Source organism: Microcaecilia unicolor, chromosome 8 (genome assembly GCF_901765095.1).
Source record: "Microcaecilia unicolor chromosome 8, aMicUni1.1, whole genome shotgun sequence".
Taxonomy (NCBI): Eukaryota; Metazoa; Chordata; class Amphibia; order Gymnophiona; family Siphonopidae; genus Microcaecilia; species Microcaecilia unicolor.
The window spans coordinates 153,999,763-154,019,156 of NC_044038.1; the positions used below are offsets into that span (position 1 = coordinate 153,999,763).

The 19,394-nt window shown below is 40.2% G+C and overlaps 1 protein-coding gene across 3 annotated transcripts in view; it reads right to left on the reverse strand.

The window, feature by feature from the left end:
- The window catches only part of CAMK2A (calcium/calmodulin dependent protein kinase II alpha), a 238,611-nt gene that overhangs the window by 91,762 nt on the left and 127,455 nt on the right, over positions 1 to 19,394 (reverse strand). For all 3 annotated transcript variants that reach the window (XM_030212236.1, XM_030212235.1, XM_030212234.1), the window contains exons 4-5: positions 13,683 to 13,737; positions 2,958 to 3,023 (exon numbers count right to left, since the gene is read on the reverse strand). In XM_030212236.1, the coding sequence (XP_030068096.1) occupies positions 2,958 to 3,023; positions 13,683 to 13,737 (121 nt within the window). The remainder of the gene's footprint in view (positions 1 to 2,957; positions 3,024 to 13,682; positions 13,738 to 19,394) is intronic.

Genomic DNA, 19,394 nt, shown 5'->3' on the forward strand with positions numbered 1-19,394 from the left:
TTCCAATCTTATTTATTTATTTATTGGTATTTATTAACCGCCTTTCTGAAGAGATTCACCAAAAGCAGTAATTTAGCCGGTGGCAGCCAGCATTTCATATAATACTGATTGCTATTGGTAGAATATTTCCTGTTGAGTTTCCAGCAATTTTGCATGAGGTTTTCATTAAGTATTAAGTAGAATACATTTCAAACATAGAAAATAATCCAAATTTCACGAGTCAAAATTCAGCCACCATGGTCTGCATTTGTTTTAAATGACAGCTGCGACAAATCCAAAAAACATCTAGGGGTCCTTTTACTAAGTCACGGTATAGGCGAATGTATTGGGTGCGCGCCAGGCCAGTTTTTACTGCGTCTGCAAAAAAAGGGCTTTTTTTAATGGAACGGGAAAAGGTCATGCGGTAAAACTAAAACTGGTGGGTGTCCAAAACAGGCCTGAGCCCTTAACGCCACCCATAGATCTAGTGGTAAGGGCTCACACGCTACATGCACCAACTGCTGATTACTGCTGGAAACGATGTGCCTGAGAGGTAATAAATAAATAAATCATCCAGGCATTATGGGCACGTATCGAGTCTAAAATTACTGCCATGGGGCATGGTAGCCTGGCAGTAATCTCATTTAGGTGCGTGCTGCACGTGCGTAGCTCCTAACTCACCTTTGTAAACGGGCCCCCTAGGTATTTAGTGCCACAATCCAGATATCACTCGATGCTGCATGTCCAGAGAAGGTGGTCAATACCAGAACTTATCTGAACAGTGGCACAGCTTTCTATGTTATCATAGACTGAATATTTCACCCTGGCTCTGCCCATACTCTGTTACGGCACTATCCACATGAATAGGAGTCTAGAGGACACCTTGTAGGAGCCTATTCTATACCGAAAAGTAGGTGCCTACTTTCCTTTATAGAATACTAGTGTAACTGAGTATATACACAAATAACACTCATGCCAGCCATGGAGACCTCATTTACAACCCTGTTTACTAAGCCGCACTATAGGTGCGCTAGTGTTTTTAGCGAGTGCTAAAAATTAGTGTGTGCTAACTCTAGAGATACTCACAAGAATATATGGGTGTCTCTAGCGATTAGTGTGCACTAAAAACGCTAGTGCCCCCTTAGTAAACAGGGCCCTTAGAATATTGTGTACAGTGCTGCAGACCACACCTTCAAACGATATAGACATGATGGAGTCAGTCCAGAGGGCGGCTACCAACATGATCAGTGGTCTTTGTAATAAAGCGTATGGGGACAGAGTTAAAGATCTCAATATGTATACTATGGAAGAAAGGCGGGAGGGGGGATATGATAGAGACATTTAAATACTTATGTGGCATAAATGCACAGGATGAGAGTCTCTTTCAATTGAAAGGAAGCTCTGGAATGAGGGGGCATAAGATGGTGGAAAGGGGATAGATTCAGAAGAAACCTGAGAAAATACTTTTTCACAGATCAGGTGGTGAATTCGTGGAACGACCTCCCAGTGAAAGTGGTGAAGACGAAAACAGTATCTGAATTCAAGAGAGCTTGGGACAAGTACACAGGATATCTTGGAGAGTAGGTGGCATGGATGAGCAAACTGGATAGGCCATATTGTCTTTGCCTATATTTTGTTATATTTCTATGTTTCCAAATGAGGCCTCACCAATTACTTGTGCAAAGCCATTAACACCTCCTTTCTTCTACTGGATATGCTTTTCTCTATGTAGCCTAGCATCCTACTGGCTACAGCCACTGCCTTGACACACTGTTTCACAATCAAGCAATTAAGCCATTATGACATCACTGCTGAAGCTGGTTCTTAGGCATTGGTGGAATGAGGTGTTATGACATCACAATAACTGAAACTTTTCACATGTGTGATTTTTACCACTAACTTGTACTATTTTAGCACAGGTCCCCTTATATGTTACTAATAACTGTGTTTAAAAGTAAATAAATAACACATTTTAATGATAGCCCATTTTAATAACTTCCACCCTCCCCACCCCATTCCACTGAAATATATCGAAAATAATCAGGAGACCAGGTAACCCTGTCAGGAGGATTTTTCTGGAGCCTTAAGGCTTATTCATCTTGGACTTTTTTTCATTCTCTGCCTATAGTAAACAGTTCCATTGAATAAGACCCAGCATCTTTTCTGCTGGTCTTTTGAAACATGTCGCAGCCTACTAAGGGCCTGATTCATTGAGGTCTTTTTTTTTCTCTCTCCTAGACAGAGAATAGCAGAAAAGCCTCAATGAATCATACCCTAGGACTCCAGTTTTCTTCAGGACCAATATGGTTACTACAACTGCACGATAGGGGTTTCCTGCAAAGAATGTCTCTGTATTCTTTGAGGCGCGAGGAAAGAGCACCTGGGGAGCGACACCTTGTTCACAAGGCTTTCCTTTAAATATACGATATTAGTAATGCTCTCAGCCAGCAGATATGTTACCTGCTGCAAAGAAGGTATAAATACCAAACATCTAGCCTTGCTTAACAAATACATTTCTGATTCAAAGCAACCCGAGTGCTTCCAATAAAGGGGATATTTTTAGATTGTTGTGCATGGCTAGTCCAGTATTTCAGTTCAACAAACTATCCACCAAGGATACAACGGAAGTGCAAACTACAGTGAAGCTTTTTCCAACCAGCTGCAGGTTTAGAAGAGTAATGACTCCTTCCTGATGGAGATGCCATGGAGTGATGCCTGCTGCTTGCAGACATTTTGTATGGATGATTTATGCTTTTCTTCAGCCTAAGCAAAGCTATAAGCCAAGTAAAAACAAGTTTTCTGTTTGCTGAAGAAACTGAGTATAGGAAAACATACTATTTTTTTTAAAGACCATCTTTCTGAGCCCACCCCAATCCTTCCATCCCCAGCCACACAGTGATGGAGTTAATTGTCCATGAAACATTTGCAATTTTGTAAAATGAGAAACAATAGATTTCAAATTGAGTGGTAACACTGACCTTGCGTCGGCTTCACTGTAGTACTCTCTGGCTACGATGTCCTCAAAGAGTTCTCCGCCTGTGACGCTGTGGGTGAAATATACACATACAGTTACTAATAGGGTCCACTGTCATTATGAAGGCATGAAACATCAGTGATATTTATTATATCCTTTTGTAACCCAATATAGTACTAATTGGGGATAATAAAGTCTAACATTTTCCCTAAGGCGATATCCAATAATACAAAATGAAAACCCTTAACCTTTAAATCATAATATGATTTCTAAATGTGAACATGCTCAGAATTTTTGAACTGTTTCAGCCACGGGCCATATTTCAAAATTTCAATCATTGCAGTGATTGAAATTTTGAAATACAGCCCACAGCTGAAACAGTTAAAAACTTCTGAGCACATTCACATTTAGAAATTATATTATGATTTAAAGTTTAAATGGACCCTGTTTGCTAAGGTGTGCTAGCATTTTTAGCACGCGCTGAAAATCACTAACGCGCCTACAGCATGGCCCTTAGGGTTTTCATTTTGTATGATATCCTTTTGTGTCATTTCCAATTCAAACATGTGAAACAGGAAAATAAAATGATAAAAATGCCATAAATTCAAAACAAAACTACATAAAATGCAAAACAATTTTTTTCTATGCACATGCTTAGTTACCAACATGGATGTGCTGCCATCTAAAATTCAATCAGCTGATATTCAGTGGGATTCATTTGGGTTGAAGACGCTCCTATTAAGTCCGCTGACCAGGCTAAACTTGGATGTTCAGCAGCACCTTACTCAAAGTGCCAGAGTGGTCTGGAGGCAGAGTAGGGGTGGGTCCTTAAGTTATGCAGGTATTAACAATGTACAGAGCCACACCTACACAGTTAACCAGGGAATTAGGGCCACATAAAAAGCAGCCTTCACTTTTCCAGTTAGATATCCAGGTACCGAGCAGTACCCAGGAAACCAGAGGAAGCTGGCAAATGCTAGGATATTTAGTTGTGGTACCAAGACGAGGTCAAGGACTGAATATCCAGGTATAATTCACCCTCCAGCAGTCAGCGTTTTAAAAAATCATTGACCTCCATGGCCCCAACATTAAAATACCAGTATTTGTTGCTCTTTTTTGTATTGTTTCCCATCTGAAAAGTCCACAGGTAAACCCTTCTCCTTTCTGAAATCACTCTCCCTTAATATGTTTCACTCCCGTCTTCTCATTTTAGTACTTTTATCTGATGTAAATTGTTTAGATAGGCAACTTATAGGCAATATATTAAATAAAACTGAAATGTAACTGGAAATGTGAAATCGTCCACCTGTATAACATGGAAAAGGGCAGAGATTGTGCAAGGACTGGGTGAGGAGAGAAATATTATAAGAGGGCACATACTCTAAGCGGTCAAGTGCACACCCACTTTTATATAGAAATCTGACCATGTACGTGCATAAATGACCTCGTAACTAATATCTGCCAGTGCAAAAATATGTGTTTTGAAATGATGGCACTTTGCCAGTGAGCGCGCACAGAAGTGGAGTTTGGGCAGAGCACGAGTGGTGTGAACAGTACTCATGTAAATTGTAAAATACTATTGTTTATGAATGCACTTCACAAATATTGGTGCATTTACAGCAGCTCTAGGGCTAGTGTAAATGTCTGCACCTGACACTTACACTAGTATTTTACAAAGACAAGTAGGTGCCTGCTTTATATAGGCTTCACTTAGGCACCTTAAGTGGCATTTTAATTAGGTGCCTCCTTATAACATTACCCACATGAGAAAATTTATGAAATAGATCCTAACTTTTATGCACATGGTACATGCATAAATGCAGTGATAGGTCTAGGGTTGCCGGCGACCCTCCCCCCTCCCCCACCCCTGGCTGCTGCCACTGCTTCTGCCACCTCCCCCTCTGCTACTGCTGCCACCTCTCCGTCGCCGGCACCACTGCATTGCTGTTGGGAGGTCTCCCTCCACAGGCCTGCATTCCAGCGCTGCTGCATTTTGCCCTATCTGATGACTTCCTATCAGAAGAGGCAGGATTCTCAGTGCTGAACTGTGAGCTTGGCAGAGCAGAAAGCCAGGTAAGAATGGCATTCTCCAAACAATGGCTCCCTCTTATCATGTTTACCTGGTTTTTAACATGTTCCGCTGGCCTTATGTAAGCCAAAAATCCACCTAAGCACACTATTCTGTAAATATGTGCTCATCTTGCATAACCTGTGTTTACAAGGGGGATGAAGTCTGAGCAGAGCGTCAATTACATGGGTACTTATAAGAACATAAGAATATCCATACTAGGTCAGATCAGTGGTCCATCTAGCCCAGTATCCTGCTTCCAGCAGTGGCCAATCCAGGTCACAAGTAACTGGCAGAAACCCAATTAGTGGCAACATTATATTTTACCAATCCCGGGACAAGCGATGGTTTTCCCCATGACCATCTCAATAACAGACTATGGACTTTTCTTCCAGGAATTTGTGCAAACCTTTTTGAAACCCAGATACGCTAACCGCTGTTATCATATCCTCTGGCAGTGAGCTCCAGAGATTAACTATTCTTTGAGTGAAAAAATATTTCCTCCTATTTGTTTTAAAACTATTTCCACGTAATTTTATTGAGTGTCTCCTGGTCTTTGTACTTTATATGCAAATCTCTTTCATGCATATTCATTGTGGATATCCTGAAAACCTGACTGGCAAGAGGTACTCCAGGACCGGACTTGGGAAACACTGGCCTATACCATATCGCATTTAGTTTAAAGTTCTTTTACTTACAGATATGACACTAAACTTAATCAGCCCATTCTATGCTGCTTCTTTGGTTCTCCCCTACACCTTGTCCCATATACGTCAGTCTCTTTTATTCTATTTGTTTGGTACAGCTGTCTCCTAAATAGGCTTATTATGAATCTACTCGGAATTCTGCTTGTGGAATTACTGTATATCAAGTTTTATAATAAACATAAACATATTCTAGAAAGAAAAGTAGGTACCTACTCCCTGTTATAGAATTGTCCTTTTAGGGGTAAATTCTAGCAACGGTGCCCAAATTTAAGCTCTATTCTATAATGGACACTCCAGGCTGAGCACCCTTTGTAGAATAACACTTAGAGTGGATTCCCGCAGCCAGCATTTGGGGTGAGGACTTACGCCTGTTGCAACCTGGTGTAAATCCTGGCACACAAGTTGGGCACATAACCCTGGTACTCTGTAACACTACGCCTAAATCTTTGAAACAACCCTGTCCCTCCCATCTCTTTTTGGGTTGCTCTCGAGACATTTTGGGCATGCAGCGTTATAGAATAACGTGTAGACAGATGTCGCAGAATCACAAATTGGTGTCAATTAATTGGCAATTAACCCCACTTAACACCAAAATAATTGGTTGTTAGCACCCACTTGAGTAAATAGTTTACACACATCTGGGCTCCGCACCCAAATTTGGGAACCTAATTTTGGGTAACCTATATAGACTGGTACTGCAAATTAACTTAAACAGGTGGTGTTATCTGATTTGTATTATCCGCAGTACAGTAAACATGTGCTAAGTATGTTTCCTCTGTGTTAACTGCTTAGGCAGATACTGGGAATGACCCCAACACAGAGACCCTGCAATTACCCGTGTGGTAATTTTTGTCGATTACCAAGTGGTAACTAGACAATTTTACTTCCTTTTAGTAAAAGCCACCCCTAGTGGATTGTGAAAATTAGTGAGTGCTAAACAGGGAAACAATAAGAAAATAGTTACAAAAATTAAATGAGAAAAAAACACCATTTTGTTTCATGCATACCTCTAATCACTAAGCAAGAATTAATCTGGCTCCATCATGTGCTGACTACAGGGGGAAGGAGTTTTACTGCAAAAACAAAACCAAGCTGTTCACCACTGTTAAGGGACAATTTATTCTTCTATGTTTTTTGAAAACAGAATGCAGTGGAAAGAGGACACTTTTTCAACTGAATCACAAACAGCTGAGAAAAGTGTTCCTTTCTCATCTTTCTGTAGGATTCTGTGAAAGCCGTAAATGTCAACAGTTATTGTGTTTTTGTGTGAGAATTCTCCCACTAAAATGTAATGAATATTTTTACAACATTAGAATTTTAACAAGTAATAACAGTCCAATAATTCACGTACTCCAGGTTCTGCACTTTTTTCAACTATGAATAAGAAAGAGGTAGCAAAGGGAAATGACAGGTTATGTTTCGCAGAGATTGTACCTTCTGCACTTACTGAGCCGTAAATGTCACCTTTCCTCATACAGAGAGAATGAACTAGGAATTGGCCCTTATGCAAATTTTCCTGTGCACTAAGACCACTTTAAGTGCAGCATAAAAATGGCCTTTTTGTATTAATGGCCATTTGCTAATGCTGTCATTAATGTGCAGCCATTAAAAAAAATTTCTGTATCAGCATTTACCACCACCATTTTGTAGGTCGGAAGGGCTCACACGGAATCTGTGCGGTAACATAGCTGCGCTAATTGGTCAGCACAGGAACACCTACTCTCCACCCCTGGACACAACACCTCCAAAAACAAGTATATCTTTTTTAGTGTATGGTTAGCGCCCGAAAATTTGTCAGTTACCACTGGATGCCTGAGTGCATTCCACGGTACTCTACTTTAAGCTGCATTAGGCGTGCATTAGCAACTAAAGCAGCTTAGTAAAAGGGCCCTTAAGTAAGGCAGTTAGGATGGTTTCAATAGTGTGACCCATTCTAAAGCGTGACTGACAAGGATGTAAGGCGTTATTAGCATCACTTAATCATACCAATAGCTTGAGAACTATTTTCTCTACCACTTTAGTTAGCAAATGTATATTTGATATAGGTCAGTAATTCTTCATGTTGAAATAGGATAGACTGAAGTATGTTTCCAAGTCATAGGTAAAAGTCCCATGGGTAAGCTATAATTAATCATCGGTAGCAAGATGGGTAAGAGTCCTTGTCTTGGATATTTAAGTCAAGCAGATGGCATGGGATCTAGCTGACCGTAATTCTTAAAGGACATTAATTTAGTTAAAAAGTCAAAAACATAGGGCGTCTTTTACTAAGGCACACTCATGTTTTTAGCGCACGCTAAAATTGTGGATGCTCTAAACGTTAGACACCCCCATAGGAATGCATTGGCGTCTCTAACATTTAGCGCACCCACAATTTTAGCACACACTAAAAAATGTGAGTGCGCCTTAGTAAAAGACACCCATAGTTGGAAGATTTGCCACAGAGAAAGGCAGCATTGTTCCCTCTAAGCTGAGCGGAAGTCCTCCACCTACAGTCCTGCCAGTGGGTGGTGCTGTTTCACTATCACATTTTCAATACTGAGGGACAGGCAAGTTCTTCCAGTTTCCAGGGAACCTGCTTGTCCCTAGCAATTGAAAACACAATATTGAAGCACTGCCTCCCACTGGCAGCAATGCAGTTGGAGGAGTCCTGCTGAGCTTAGAGCAGGGGTTCTCTACTCAGTCCTCAGGACACACCTAGCCAGTCAGGTTTTCAGTATAATCACAATGAATATGCATGAGATAAATTTGCATACCATGGAAGTAGAGCATGCAAATCTATCTCATGAACATTCATTGTGGGTATCCTGAAAACCTTACTGGCTAGGTGTGTCTCAAGGACTAGGTTGAGAACCCTGACTTAGAGGAAACAGGGGTAGATAGTCTTTTAGGTTCTGATAGTATCAATTAAACATGCCTCAGAGAAAGTTACAGGTGTAGTATTTAACTTGAACATTCAGAATCATAAGAAAGATGGCAACGCTGGACTCCTAGAGGTCAAAAAAGTTCACAGATTAGTTATCTTGGAGACAAAGTAATCCCCTAGAGCTTCAGCGGTTGGCATATTTAAAAGTATACATTTATTATTATTACCCAATAAATTTTTTACCAGGGAAAACAGATTTTGAGTCCTTTTATTTGCATTCTAGCATGATTTTGGAGTAGAAACATTAGCCAATTAATTTGATGGTTATAAATTCTTTGTATACTTCTACAATGGTTGAAAAGGCTTAGCACCTTCCATATTAACCTTGGGCCTCACCAAAAACTCTGTCTTGATTACACCACTATGTGATATGCAGGATAAAGACCCAAGCAGGAGCTCAATACATCGGAGGAAGAGAAAAAAAATTGGTGATAAAGATTATTTAAAAATAAGATGAATGAAACTCAGGAAGTGTCCTTCAGAAGTCTCCCTTCAGTCCTTAGGTTGGCAAGGATCCCTGAGTTGACCAGGCATGCCATCTGGGTAGAGAGAATAGAGGGGGAGGTGACAAGAGTTCCTCTTATCTATTACTTCTTTCTATGCCAGTCAGAACCATGTAGGGCCCCATTTGTGGAAGTTTTAAAATGTATATTATGATGGGGGGGAGGGAGGAAATGAACTTTATTGCCTAGGGCCCACTAAAGAGTTAATCCTGCCCTGGGTGCAACCTTCCACCCTAAAAATGGGTAAATTAGGTGGCAAGAGGACAGAAACAATTTTCATATAAGAGTTTGGACCGGGATCCATTTATGTTCTTCTGCTCTCCCTTTCCCTTTAAATGAAAAAGAACAGTCAGCTGGGAACAAGAAATGTTTTACTAATAATAGATTATATTGTTATTTTAATTAACATGTAGGCAGGTCAGGCTTTGGCAGGTTCTCGCCCATCTATCTTACCTAGAGTTACCATATGTCCTTGACATGTCCTCTTTTTGGACTTCTTCAGATATGTCCTCCAGGATTTTAAATTTTTAGGGAAATGTCCTCTTTTTCTTTTATGTGCCTATGACCAACACACCTACCCACATAATGAGAGAAACCATCTGTGGCTTCCTAGTCAGTCTGGACACATGGGGGTGCTAAAAAGAGAAAAAGGCATGGCTGATCCCCTCTCTGCTCCCCTGCTGGTTGAATCTGTAAAAGGAATGTTGTTTATGCAGCACAACTTTAAGCATATGTCATGCAAAGATTTTCACGTTTCTCAGAAGCCAGACAAAGTTGTTGAAGGATACGCGCTCTTCTGATAAGTACGCTTGGGCTCAGACTCAGTCAAACTCAAATCCATAAATTCTTGAAAAGTAGATTGTCTTCTGCTGTACTGTAAGTAAGTCACTGTTTGATGTTTGTTCATTAACTAAAGGCTACGATTAAATATTTCTTCAGCAAAGGTAGCAACCATATTTATTGTTTCTGTCCTCTTTTTTGTCTCCACAAATATGGTAACCCTAATCTTACCCATACTGGAAGGGGATCAGTCTATTAGCCAGGAAGAGTCAGGAAAACAAAGCATTTTTACCACTGCCCTCTTCTATGCCTAAGGAGTACTCACTGATTTGTTAAAGGAGCTCTACATGCAAAGAGAAGAATCTCCCTCCAATGACATGATGCCGGTCATCAGTTTCACCCGCTGCCCTCACCACCCAAACATGTTCCAATAGACGAAGGCCTGGGTGAGAACTTTAGAGAGCAAACTGAGCGAGAAGCTTGGAGAAAAATCAGTGCCTTGTAAAAGCCAATCACTCAGAAAGTATGCAAGCTTTGGGGAGCTCATCCCTTCCAGGGGTCCTGAATTATTTATTGCTGCTTCTATTTTTACACTTCCCTGATGCATTATCCCCTGAAGTTTTTCTCACACAATTCCATTTATTTTAAGCAAGTACTGTAATCACTTATAACAGGTCACTGAACATGTGCATCGGGTATACTGTAAGCTGCACCAGTTTTGTAAAGGCAAATAATATGAATACTTACCCTTCTAAGATTACCCCACAGGAAGTGTGCACGCACATTTACACCCATTTCGTGCTTTATACTATGCTCATATTTTGTAAAGTATACATTTAAATCCAATAGCCACCCTCAAACCTGCCTTCCGCAAGTACCTTCACTCGGGTTGCAAAAATGTATCTGCATACTGAGCACATGTAAGTGAACGGCAAATCTACAATCTAGCCAGTCCATATTCAGGCAACAGTGGTGCTGACCACCAAGGGCTGAATTAGGCCTTAGTATTCAGTGCCAGCACCTATCTAGGTACTGGCTCTGAATATCTGGGATCTACCCCCTCCCCTCATCCTAGAATGCAGCCAGAGAGGTGCAATATTCAGCCTGCTAACAGGTTTATTTATTTTTATTTATTTATTGCATTTGTATCCCACATTATCCCACCTCTTTGCAGGCTCAATGTGGCTTACAATTCATCATGGATACTGGAAATAGAAGTGAGTATACATTTGGTTTACAGAGGGTTTTGTGTTACATGGTGGTGAAATACATGATGGTGTTAAAGCAGAAAGACATTATAAGACAGTTCTGGAAGTTTTAAAGATTATACAGTTACACATGTTGATCTTTGTGATATATCTTGTCGAAGAGATAGGTTTTCAATAGGTTAGTTAACTGGGTAGAGGGCTAAATATCAGGTTTTCTTTTTTTATACAATGCTCCTCCTGAACCTCCCCTCCCAGCAGTATTCCCCTCTCCTAAACCACCCAAAGAGTTCAACCCCTTCCACAACTCCCCCCAACCCCAAGAGCAGCCTCCCTCCCCAGGTCCTCATGAGCTTCTCTCCCTTCTGAAGATCCTTCCTCCCTCCCCCTTTAGGCTTCCTCAAGTTTACCATAGGGTCCCTGGTGATCTAAGGGGATAGGCTGGGTAGGAGTGAACACCAGTGACTTGCCCATGCCAGCTCTATCAGTAGCAGTGGCATAGCCATGGGTGGGCACAGGCCCACCCACTTAGGCTCACCCAACAGCAGCACACCTTCTAATTCCCATCCACTTTGGGCTCAGGCCCACCCAAAATAGACTTGCAGGGGTCAAGAGTTATCACCCATACTTGAATTTTCAGCAGTTTATTTGTAAAGCACCAGATGAACAGTGCATGTACAGCTACTGGTCCACACAGCTTTCTGCAGCAATATTTTCAATAAACACTTGGAGTGCGCATTTTCTGTGTCTTTATAGACATACTACAAAATATTCTACAACATTTCAGTAGAAACAGTGAAATAGTTTTTTGAAAAAGAAATCATTTTTATAACCTGTGTGTGCATGGCACCCTTTTAAGCCTGACTATTTTTTGTTTTGTCTCTGTCTCCCTTTTTTAATCTTTATATTTATTTCTTATCTTGGTTTTCTTTTTCATTAAAATGTTCTCTCTTGTTTATTACTTGTGCATTATCTTTCAATGTTTTTCAGTTTTCCCCTTCCCCTTTTTTTCTCTTCCTCTGATTATCTTTCTTGCCCCAGTTTATCTTTCTTTCTTTATCAAAGCTTCCTGTATCTTCATTCTTTCTCTTAACCAGTCTGTCTGTTCTCTCCCTAGTCTGCCTCTTTACTTTTCTATTTTGTCTCCCTCTGAGCCTCTTTCCCCTTTATTCTAAACATAAACCCCTGGATTCCATAAAGGCATGGATCCCAGATCCACACACATACTAATGTTAACAAGCCATTAACAATTATTGACGTTAATTAGCACTAATTAGGATTTGTGCACAGATCTGCCATTGCACACCTAAATTGTCTCGTGAACAACTCAAAAAGGTACAGGGAGAGGTATCAGCATTCTAAAAAATTAGGCACAGTGTTAATAAATACTGGCGTTATTCACCCAATTTGTGTGCCAGAATCTACACCAAGTTTCAGCAAGTACAAGTCTTTGCACCCAAAGTTGAGCATTAGAATCCAAGCTACACGCTATTCTATAAAGTGCGCTCAGCCCGGAGTGCCCTTTACAAAATAACAGCGCAGGTTTTTCTTGGCATCCAAATTTGGATACCATTTATTGAATCTGGCCCAAAAGGGCTCTCAAATACTGTCCTTTCCACTATACAGAATGTCAACTAGAAGTGAGCAATTATTCAAACAGAAATATTTTCAACGGATTTCCACTGATGAAAATTTCCATGTAGTTTGTTTCCACAAGTGAGACAATACCCTCAAGGAAGACATCTTTGAAATCAAATGTACTCAGATGGGAATTAGATTTGTGGCCTCAGTGAGAATATGGAGTTGTCAAAAACAAAATATAAACTTATGTGAGATACTTCCAACTGAGCTAGAAACAGCAACGTGAACAAGCAAGAGGGAATCAGTTCAAAGTAGATTCAAAGGCCTGTAAAGTTTTACCACAGAACAAAAGAAATGTACTGGAGCAAAGAAGAATGCACATTAAAGCAGACCCACAGAAATGTGCTCTATAATCTTGAGCAGAATTTTTAGCGTCTTAGCATGTGATCTAGAAAAGAACAGCGATTAGATAGATCATCTTCAAGTAAAAAAGGTCAAAGAAAGGTCCTGCATATGATAAAAAAATAATAAAAGGAATCAAAACCTTCAAGGAGCAAGGTTGGAATAGATGCAAGAATTCCCAAATCGAGTTTGGCAGTCACAAACCAGTCTGCTTTTCAGGATTTCTACAATTAGTGTGTATGAGCTTTCACAATGTCTATTGTATGCAAAAACTATCTCAAGCACTCTCATTATGGAAATCCTGAAAACCAGACTGGTGTGCAACATTCAAGAATCACATTTGGAGACTCCTGGTAATGTATCAAGAGAGATGCAAAAGTAGAATTCGAGTAGAGTAGTTTTCTTTAGAGGGTGAATCACAACAAACAACAACGGAGCAATTGTCTGCTAAAGAGTATCTGACATTGGGCTATGTACTGAATATCAAGATTATTTGATCATTGAGTGATAAGAGAACGTGCACCTGAAGGTTAAAGGTCATCTTTTAAAGTACTACTTACAGATCAAAAATCAGGTAATGATGACCTTCTTCTGATATACTGTCATGGAGTCTCACTGCAATGCAAGAAGAAAAGAGTATATAATATTACCAAACACAATTCTTTGCTTTATTTTTCTTTCATTCTTTTCTTTTTTTAATGTGGCAAAAAAAATACAGGTATAAAAACATGGACTCTCCCCTTCCCTTATAATCTTCATTCACAAATAAAAAGCAATCCAAGAAAAAGAAGGCAAGTCATTCATTCCTTGGCTTTGAGAGTCAAGTATTCTTTGACTCTCAGAACCAGACTCGCTAAACATTTTTCTCAACTCTGTCTATGGATAAAGCCCCATTGAATTAGACCCTAAATAGCTCTTTTACATCAGAAAATTCAAGAGAATTAAGTGGAGTGGAAGGTGAAAAAGAAAAGAATACTTAAATGTGACTCTTCGAGACTCAACTCACTAAGAGATAAAGAGTGAGAATCATTGTCCTACCCCTCACTGAACTGTTGTTACTTCTGCTTCCTTACTCAGGGTCATCAATTTAGAAAAACACTTTTCTATTCTGGTTCAGTCCATTATTTTATCACATTTAGATTATTGCAATGATTTATAATGTCTTCTGTCTGTTCGGGCAATTTCATAATTGCAGGTTTAGCAAAATACTGCAACTAAATAAATTTTTGGTTAAAAAAAAAAAAGATTTAGCCATGTTTTCCATATTTGATGATTTTGCATTGGCTACCCATCAAGGCTCGAGTATCCTTCAAGCTAGCATGCTGGATTTATAAACTATTTGATGGCTTACATCCAGACTATATAGTACATTTATTTACTTTCCCAGCATCTCCAGCTCCTTCCAGGACCAGAAACTCTCGCCTTCTTTATTTTCCTTCTTTATCAGGTGTTAAATACAGAAAGCATTTACAGTTACCTTTTTTATACCAGGCTGTTCAGATCTGGAATTCTTTACCAGTTAAACTCAAGACTTTGCCCACATATTCTTCTTTCCATAAAAGTTTAAAAACTTATCTGTTTATAAACATGTATTATTAAGTTAATTTTTTTTAACTTTGTGGTAATCCGCTTTGAACCAACAAATGTTGGGAGTTGGTGGACTATAAATACTGCATCATATCAGAAGAGATAGGCAAAGCAGGTGATCACTGAGACACTAGGCCAAGGGGTCCCCAAAATGTCTCATCAGGGATGGACCACCAATGATCCATGCTGCTGTTGTAGCAGCTGGAGATCTTTGGAGCCTCTTAAACAACAACTAGAGATCCCTATGGCTGACTCCACCCCTACTACCAACCCCATAGCTCCCCATAGTCTTCAGAGTGCCAGTAGGCCCATCAGTGAGTCTGTTCTATCTGTTCGATAACATTCTTCCAGGCTTGGGTATTTCAGACTTGGATAATATCATATATGGTGGTGCCTAGGGGATTCTATGACAAATGACTATCATCTAATTTCAGGGTGATTCTGTATTTATGACTAGGTAGTCCATTGCTGCAAGAGTTAGAAAAATATATGATATTTTGTGCAACGTAGCGTTCTATAGCAGTGTGGAATACAATGATACCATGTGGAGCAGATGCAGGAGATCCCATTTTAAAAGGTACCATGTCACAGTAGGGGGTTAATGTGTCCATAGTCTTTAGTATGATAGGAGAATACTCAGTTACCATTAGGGAACTTCCAAGGCAAATCCTATACCAAGATGTAGCAGGGGAATTCCATGATAAATGATACCATGTAGTGGCAGGGTAATTATAGAGTTAGTACCGTTTAACAACAGGGCAAATTCACAGTTATTTCTGTCCTCTTACCAAATTGAAGGTTTCATACACGGTAATTAGTTTTGGACACTTTAAGTGTCGTTACTGAGTAACCTGCAGAGGCATGTCACAACTGTACTTATTTACTAAAATACAGTGCATGCAAACAAGTCAGTTCTTGCAACTCATATGTATGGCCCAAAATAGAAAGTTACCTTTTCCCACCTTTGCCCTATCCTCGATCATTTGTACACTTCCCTGATTGACTCACCTTTCCTTCAATGCAGACTCCAATGAAGCCTTAATCATACCAGTTGCTTGCTTGCTTTCAGTCATTCTACCCACCTATAAGGTACTCATTTTCGAAGCGTATGGACGTCCCAAAAGGCTGATATGGACGTCCATGTGCTTGAAACGTCCAAATCCCAATTTTACAAAGGCAAAATAGGTATATCCAACACTGAAGTAAATCCAAATAACAAGGAAGTATGTTCTGGGCATGCTTTGGGTGGAACTAGGGAGGGCCTGAAATCTGGATTTCCAACAGCAATTACCAAAGGGGAAGAAAAGTCCATGTCTAAAAAGGATGTCCTTATTTAGACCTGTTTCAGGAATGTCCAGGTTACAAAAAGGTGCTCTGATTGAGCAGCTATCCACTGGAGGGATTAAGGCACGACACTTCCTTAATCCCCCAGTGGTTGCTGCCCCTCTCCCTCTCCCCTGAAACTGAAACTAAAATGAGATAACAGACTCTAAGACAGGTTCAGGTATTATAGGCATTCTTAAGAGAACAGGAAGCAGGTCTGAGGAGTAGCCTAGTGGTCAGGGCAATGGACTGTAAACCAAGGGAATCAAGTTCAAATTGCAAATTAACTGTTGTTTTTTCAAATTGTTAGCCCTCCAGAAACAGAAAAGTATCTACTGTACCTAGATACATAAGACACCTGCAAGCCTGAAGACTATTGAAGTAGTGTACATTCAGGTACAGCAGGAGTACAACACTTTTCTGTTCCTGGAGGGCTCACAATTATAAAAACGAAGAGTTAAAGTGGGATTTGAACCTGGGTCCCTTGATTTACAGTCCACTGAACTAATCACTAGGCTGTCCCTCTGCTCTCCATGGATATCTGTGCAGTCATTTTAAAAGAATGCTGCTATACAGATGTCCATGTCCCTTGTTTTCCCCCATTCAAAGTTTGAAAGTTTCCATTTGTTAAATGGATGTTCAGGCTGTACTCATGGATGTCCATCTCACGTAGTTTTGAACAGGCTGTGTCCTGCTCGAAAATACATGTAAGATGGACGTCAATTTGAGACACTCTTGAGTTGGACGTCCCTATTTTGATTTGGATGTCCTCAACTGATTCAAAGTCTGATTGGTTGGCAAGAGACTTTTGTTGCTTCACCAAGGAAAGGAGGGACTTTATGATCTCGACTACTCTATAAAATAGATGGATTGTCTTCCGATTTCATAGGGAGGAAGTTTAATTGCTGCATATAGCACTCGTTTAATATTTGAACATATCTGAGCTGTGCGCCGAAACACGGCCCGTGTAGGGTTCATTTTGGAATATTGATTTTTACCAATAAAGAACTGTGTCCCATCTCTGAAGGCTCTTGGTGCTTTTTGCTGTATTTTGTTCTGTGCTTTGGACCCTCTCTGTATTGTTGTACAAGAGACTTTTGTATATCAGATCTCTGTCTGGCGAAATGATAGAATAAACCTTGAATTTATTATTTATTTAAAATTTCTTTAAACCATTTTCCTGATCCAACAGAAGAACCTCAAAAAAATCTTATTATTCCTCTATCTTGCTCAGTCTTATGAGTCATGCATAAAAGAGTTTTTGCTTTAAAAATGTTGTTAGAAATTTCTAGAATTCCTATCTTAACTCTCAATGTTAAATTACATTAGTGCTATTTATTTATTGTTGGCAACCACACTGAGGTAGTAATTTTATAAAGTAATTTCTGTGCACAAATGGCCTCACATAAAACACGACAGGCATAAAAGTGGAGGTTATTTTCAGGTTACAGTTTGAGCTCAAGGAACTGTTGATTCTCAGTGATTTTAGCTTGCATGGAGAGAATTCTTTATCTGCTGATATGGCAGATGTTTTGATGAGATGACAGCATTTCATTTGAAATCAATGGTGCAAACTACTTCACGCATTTCAGGCCATACCTTAGTGATCTGTAGTGATAGGTGCCCTCAAGAAGTGTGGTTAAAGAACTTAATATGGTCCTGGTGCCCTGGTCAGACCATTTTTAATGTAGTTTTAACATAATAACATAGTAAATGGCGGCAGGTAAAGACCTGCACGATCCATCCAGTCTGCCCAACCAGGTGGCCAGAGTTGAATCTGACGCTCTGCACAGGTTCCATTTCTTCATGATTAAACACTGGTATACTTAATCTCTGTCTCTCCCTCTCAATTTTGGGGCACAGACCGTAGAAGTCTGCCCGGCACCGGTCCTACTTCCCAACCTCTGAAGCTGCCGTCAGAGTGAGCTCTGGTTATGAGGTCATTTAAGTTTTGCTTTAATTGGATTCAATCTTTTTTCTATATAGTGTTCCTTTGTGCTTATCCCATGAATTCTTGAATGCCATCACTGTTTTTGTCTTCATAACCTCTGGCAGGAGGGCATTCCAGGCATCCACCAGTCTTCCTGTGAAAAAGTATTTCCTGACATTGCTCCAAAGTCTCCCACCCTGCAACCTCAACTCATGACCTCTAGCTCTACCACTTCCCAGTCTCTGAAAAAGATTAGTTTGCATATTAATACCTGTTAGGTATTTAAACATCTGTATGATATCCCCTCATCCCTCCTTTCCTCTAGGACATACATATTGAGGTCTCTTCTCATATATCTTTTTGTACAAGCCTCATATCTTTTATGTCGCCTTGTTTTGAACCACCTCAAGTCTTTTGAAATCCTTAAGGATTTCAAAAGACTTGAGGTGGTTCAGAACAAGGTGACATAAAAGATATGAGGGTTGTACAAAATGTATGGCCTCCAAAATTTATCACAATACTCCAAATCAGCCTCACCAGTGACTTATAATAAGGCAATAACACCTCCTGTCTTCTACTGAATATGCATCTCTCTATTCAGCCTAGCATCCATCTGGATACAGCCACTGCCTTGTGACATTATTTTACTGCCTTAAGATCCTCCAACTCTATCACCCCAAGGTCCCTGCTTATCAGCTTCTCACTCCCTAGCAAAAACAACTCTTTTGGGTTTCTACACCCCATATGCATCACTCTACACTTCTTTGCATTAAATTTTAACTGTCAAACATTAGACCATTCTTCTAATCTTTGTAGATCACTTCTCATGTTGTCCACTCCCTCTGGGGTGTCCAATCTGTTGCAAATCTTTGTGTCATCCACAAAACTGGCAAACTTTCCCTTCTAACCCTTTAGCAATGTCCTTTAGCAATGTCACTCAGAAATATATTGAACAGAATCAGTGAGAGGCAGATGCTCAAAGCTCTGGCACTGTACTGAACAGCGTAGAAGAATAACTCCCTAACACTCAATGCTAATGAGATGCAAATGTAGATGTGCTCATAGCATTGAGCATTAGGAAGTTCAGAGGGAGGATAGTGTCTGGTGCATGCACTGAAGAGTTGTGCATTAGACACAGCTCTTCAGCGCATGCCCAGAACACCAGAGGGGGAGGAGGGAAGGAGGAGGCACCGCAGACAAAAATAAGTAGTTCCTAGCACTACATTTCTGCCAGACTTCAGCTACTCCAGAGTCAGTTTACTGGCACCAGAAATCTAGATAAGTGTGAGCAACTATTGCAGGATGGACAATAAAAAGAGCCCTCCTGGCCTTGGCGTCTCTCTTGCCTCCTCACGTGCGGCAACAGAAATTGAAAAGCAGCTTTCCCTGAGCGCCTCTCGTGCTTTCCCTTTCAGCTTTCTGCTGGAGTCTA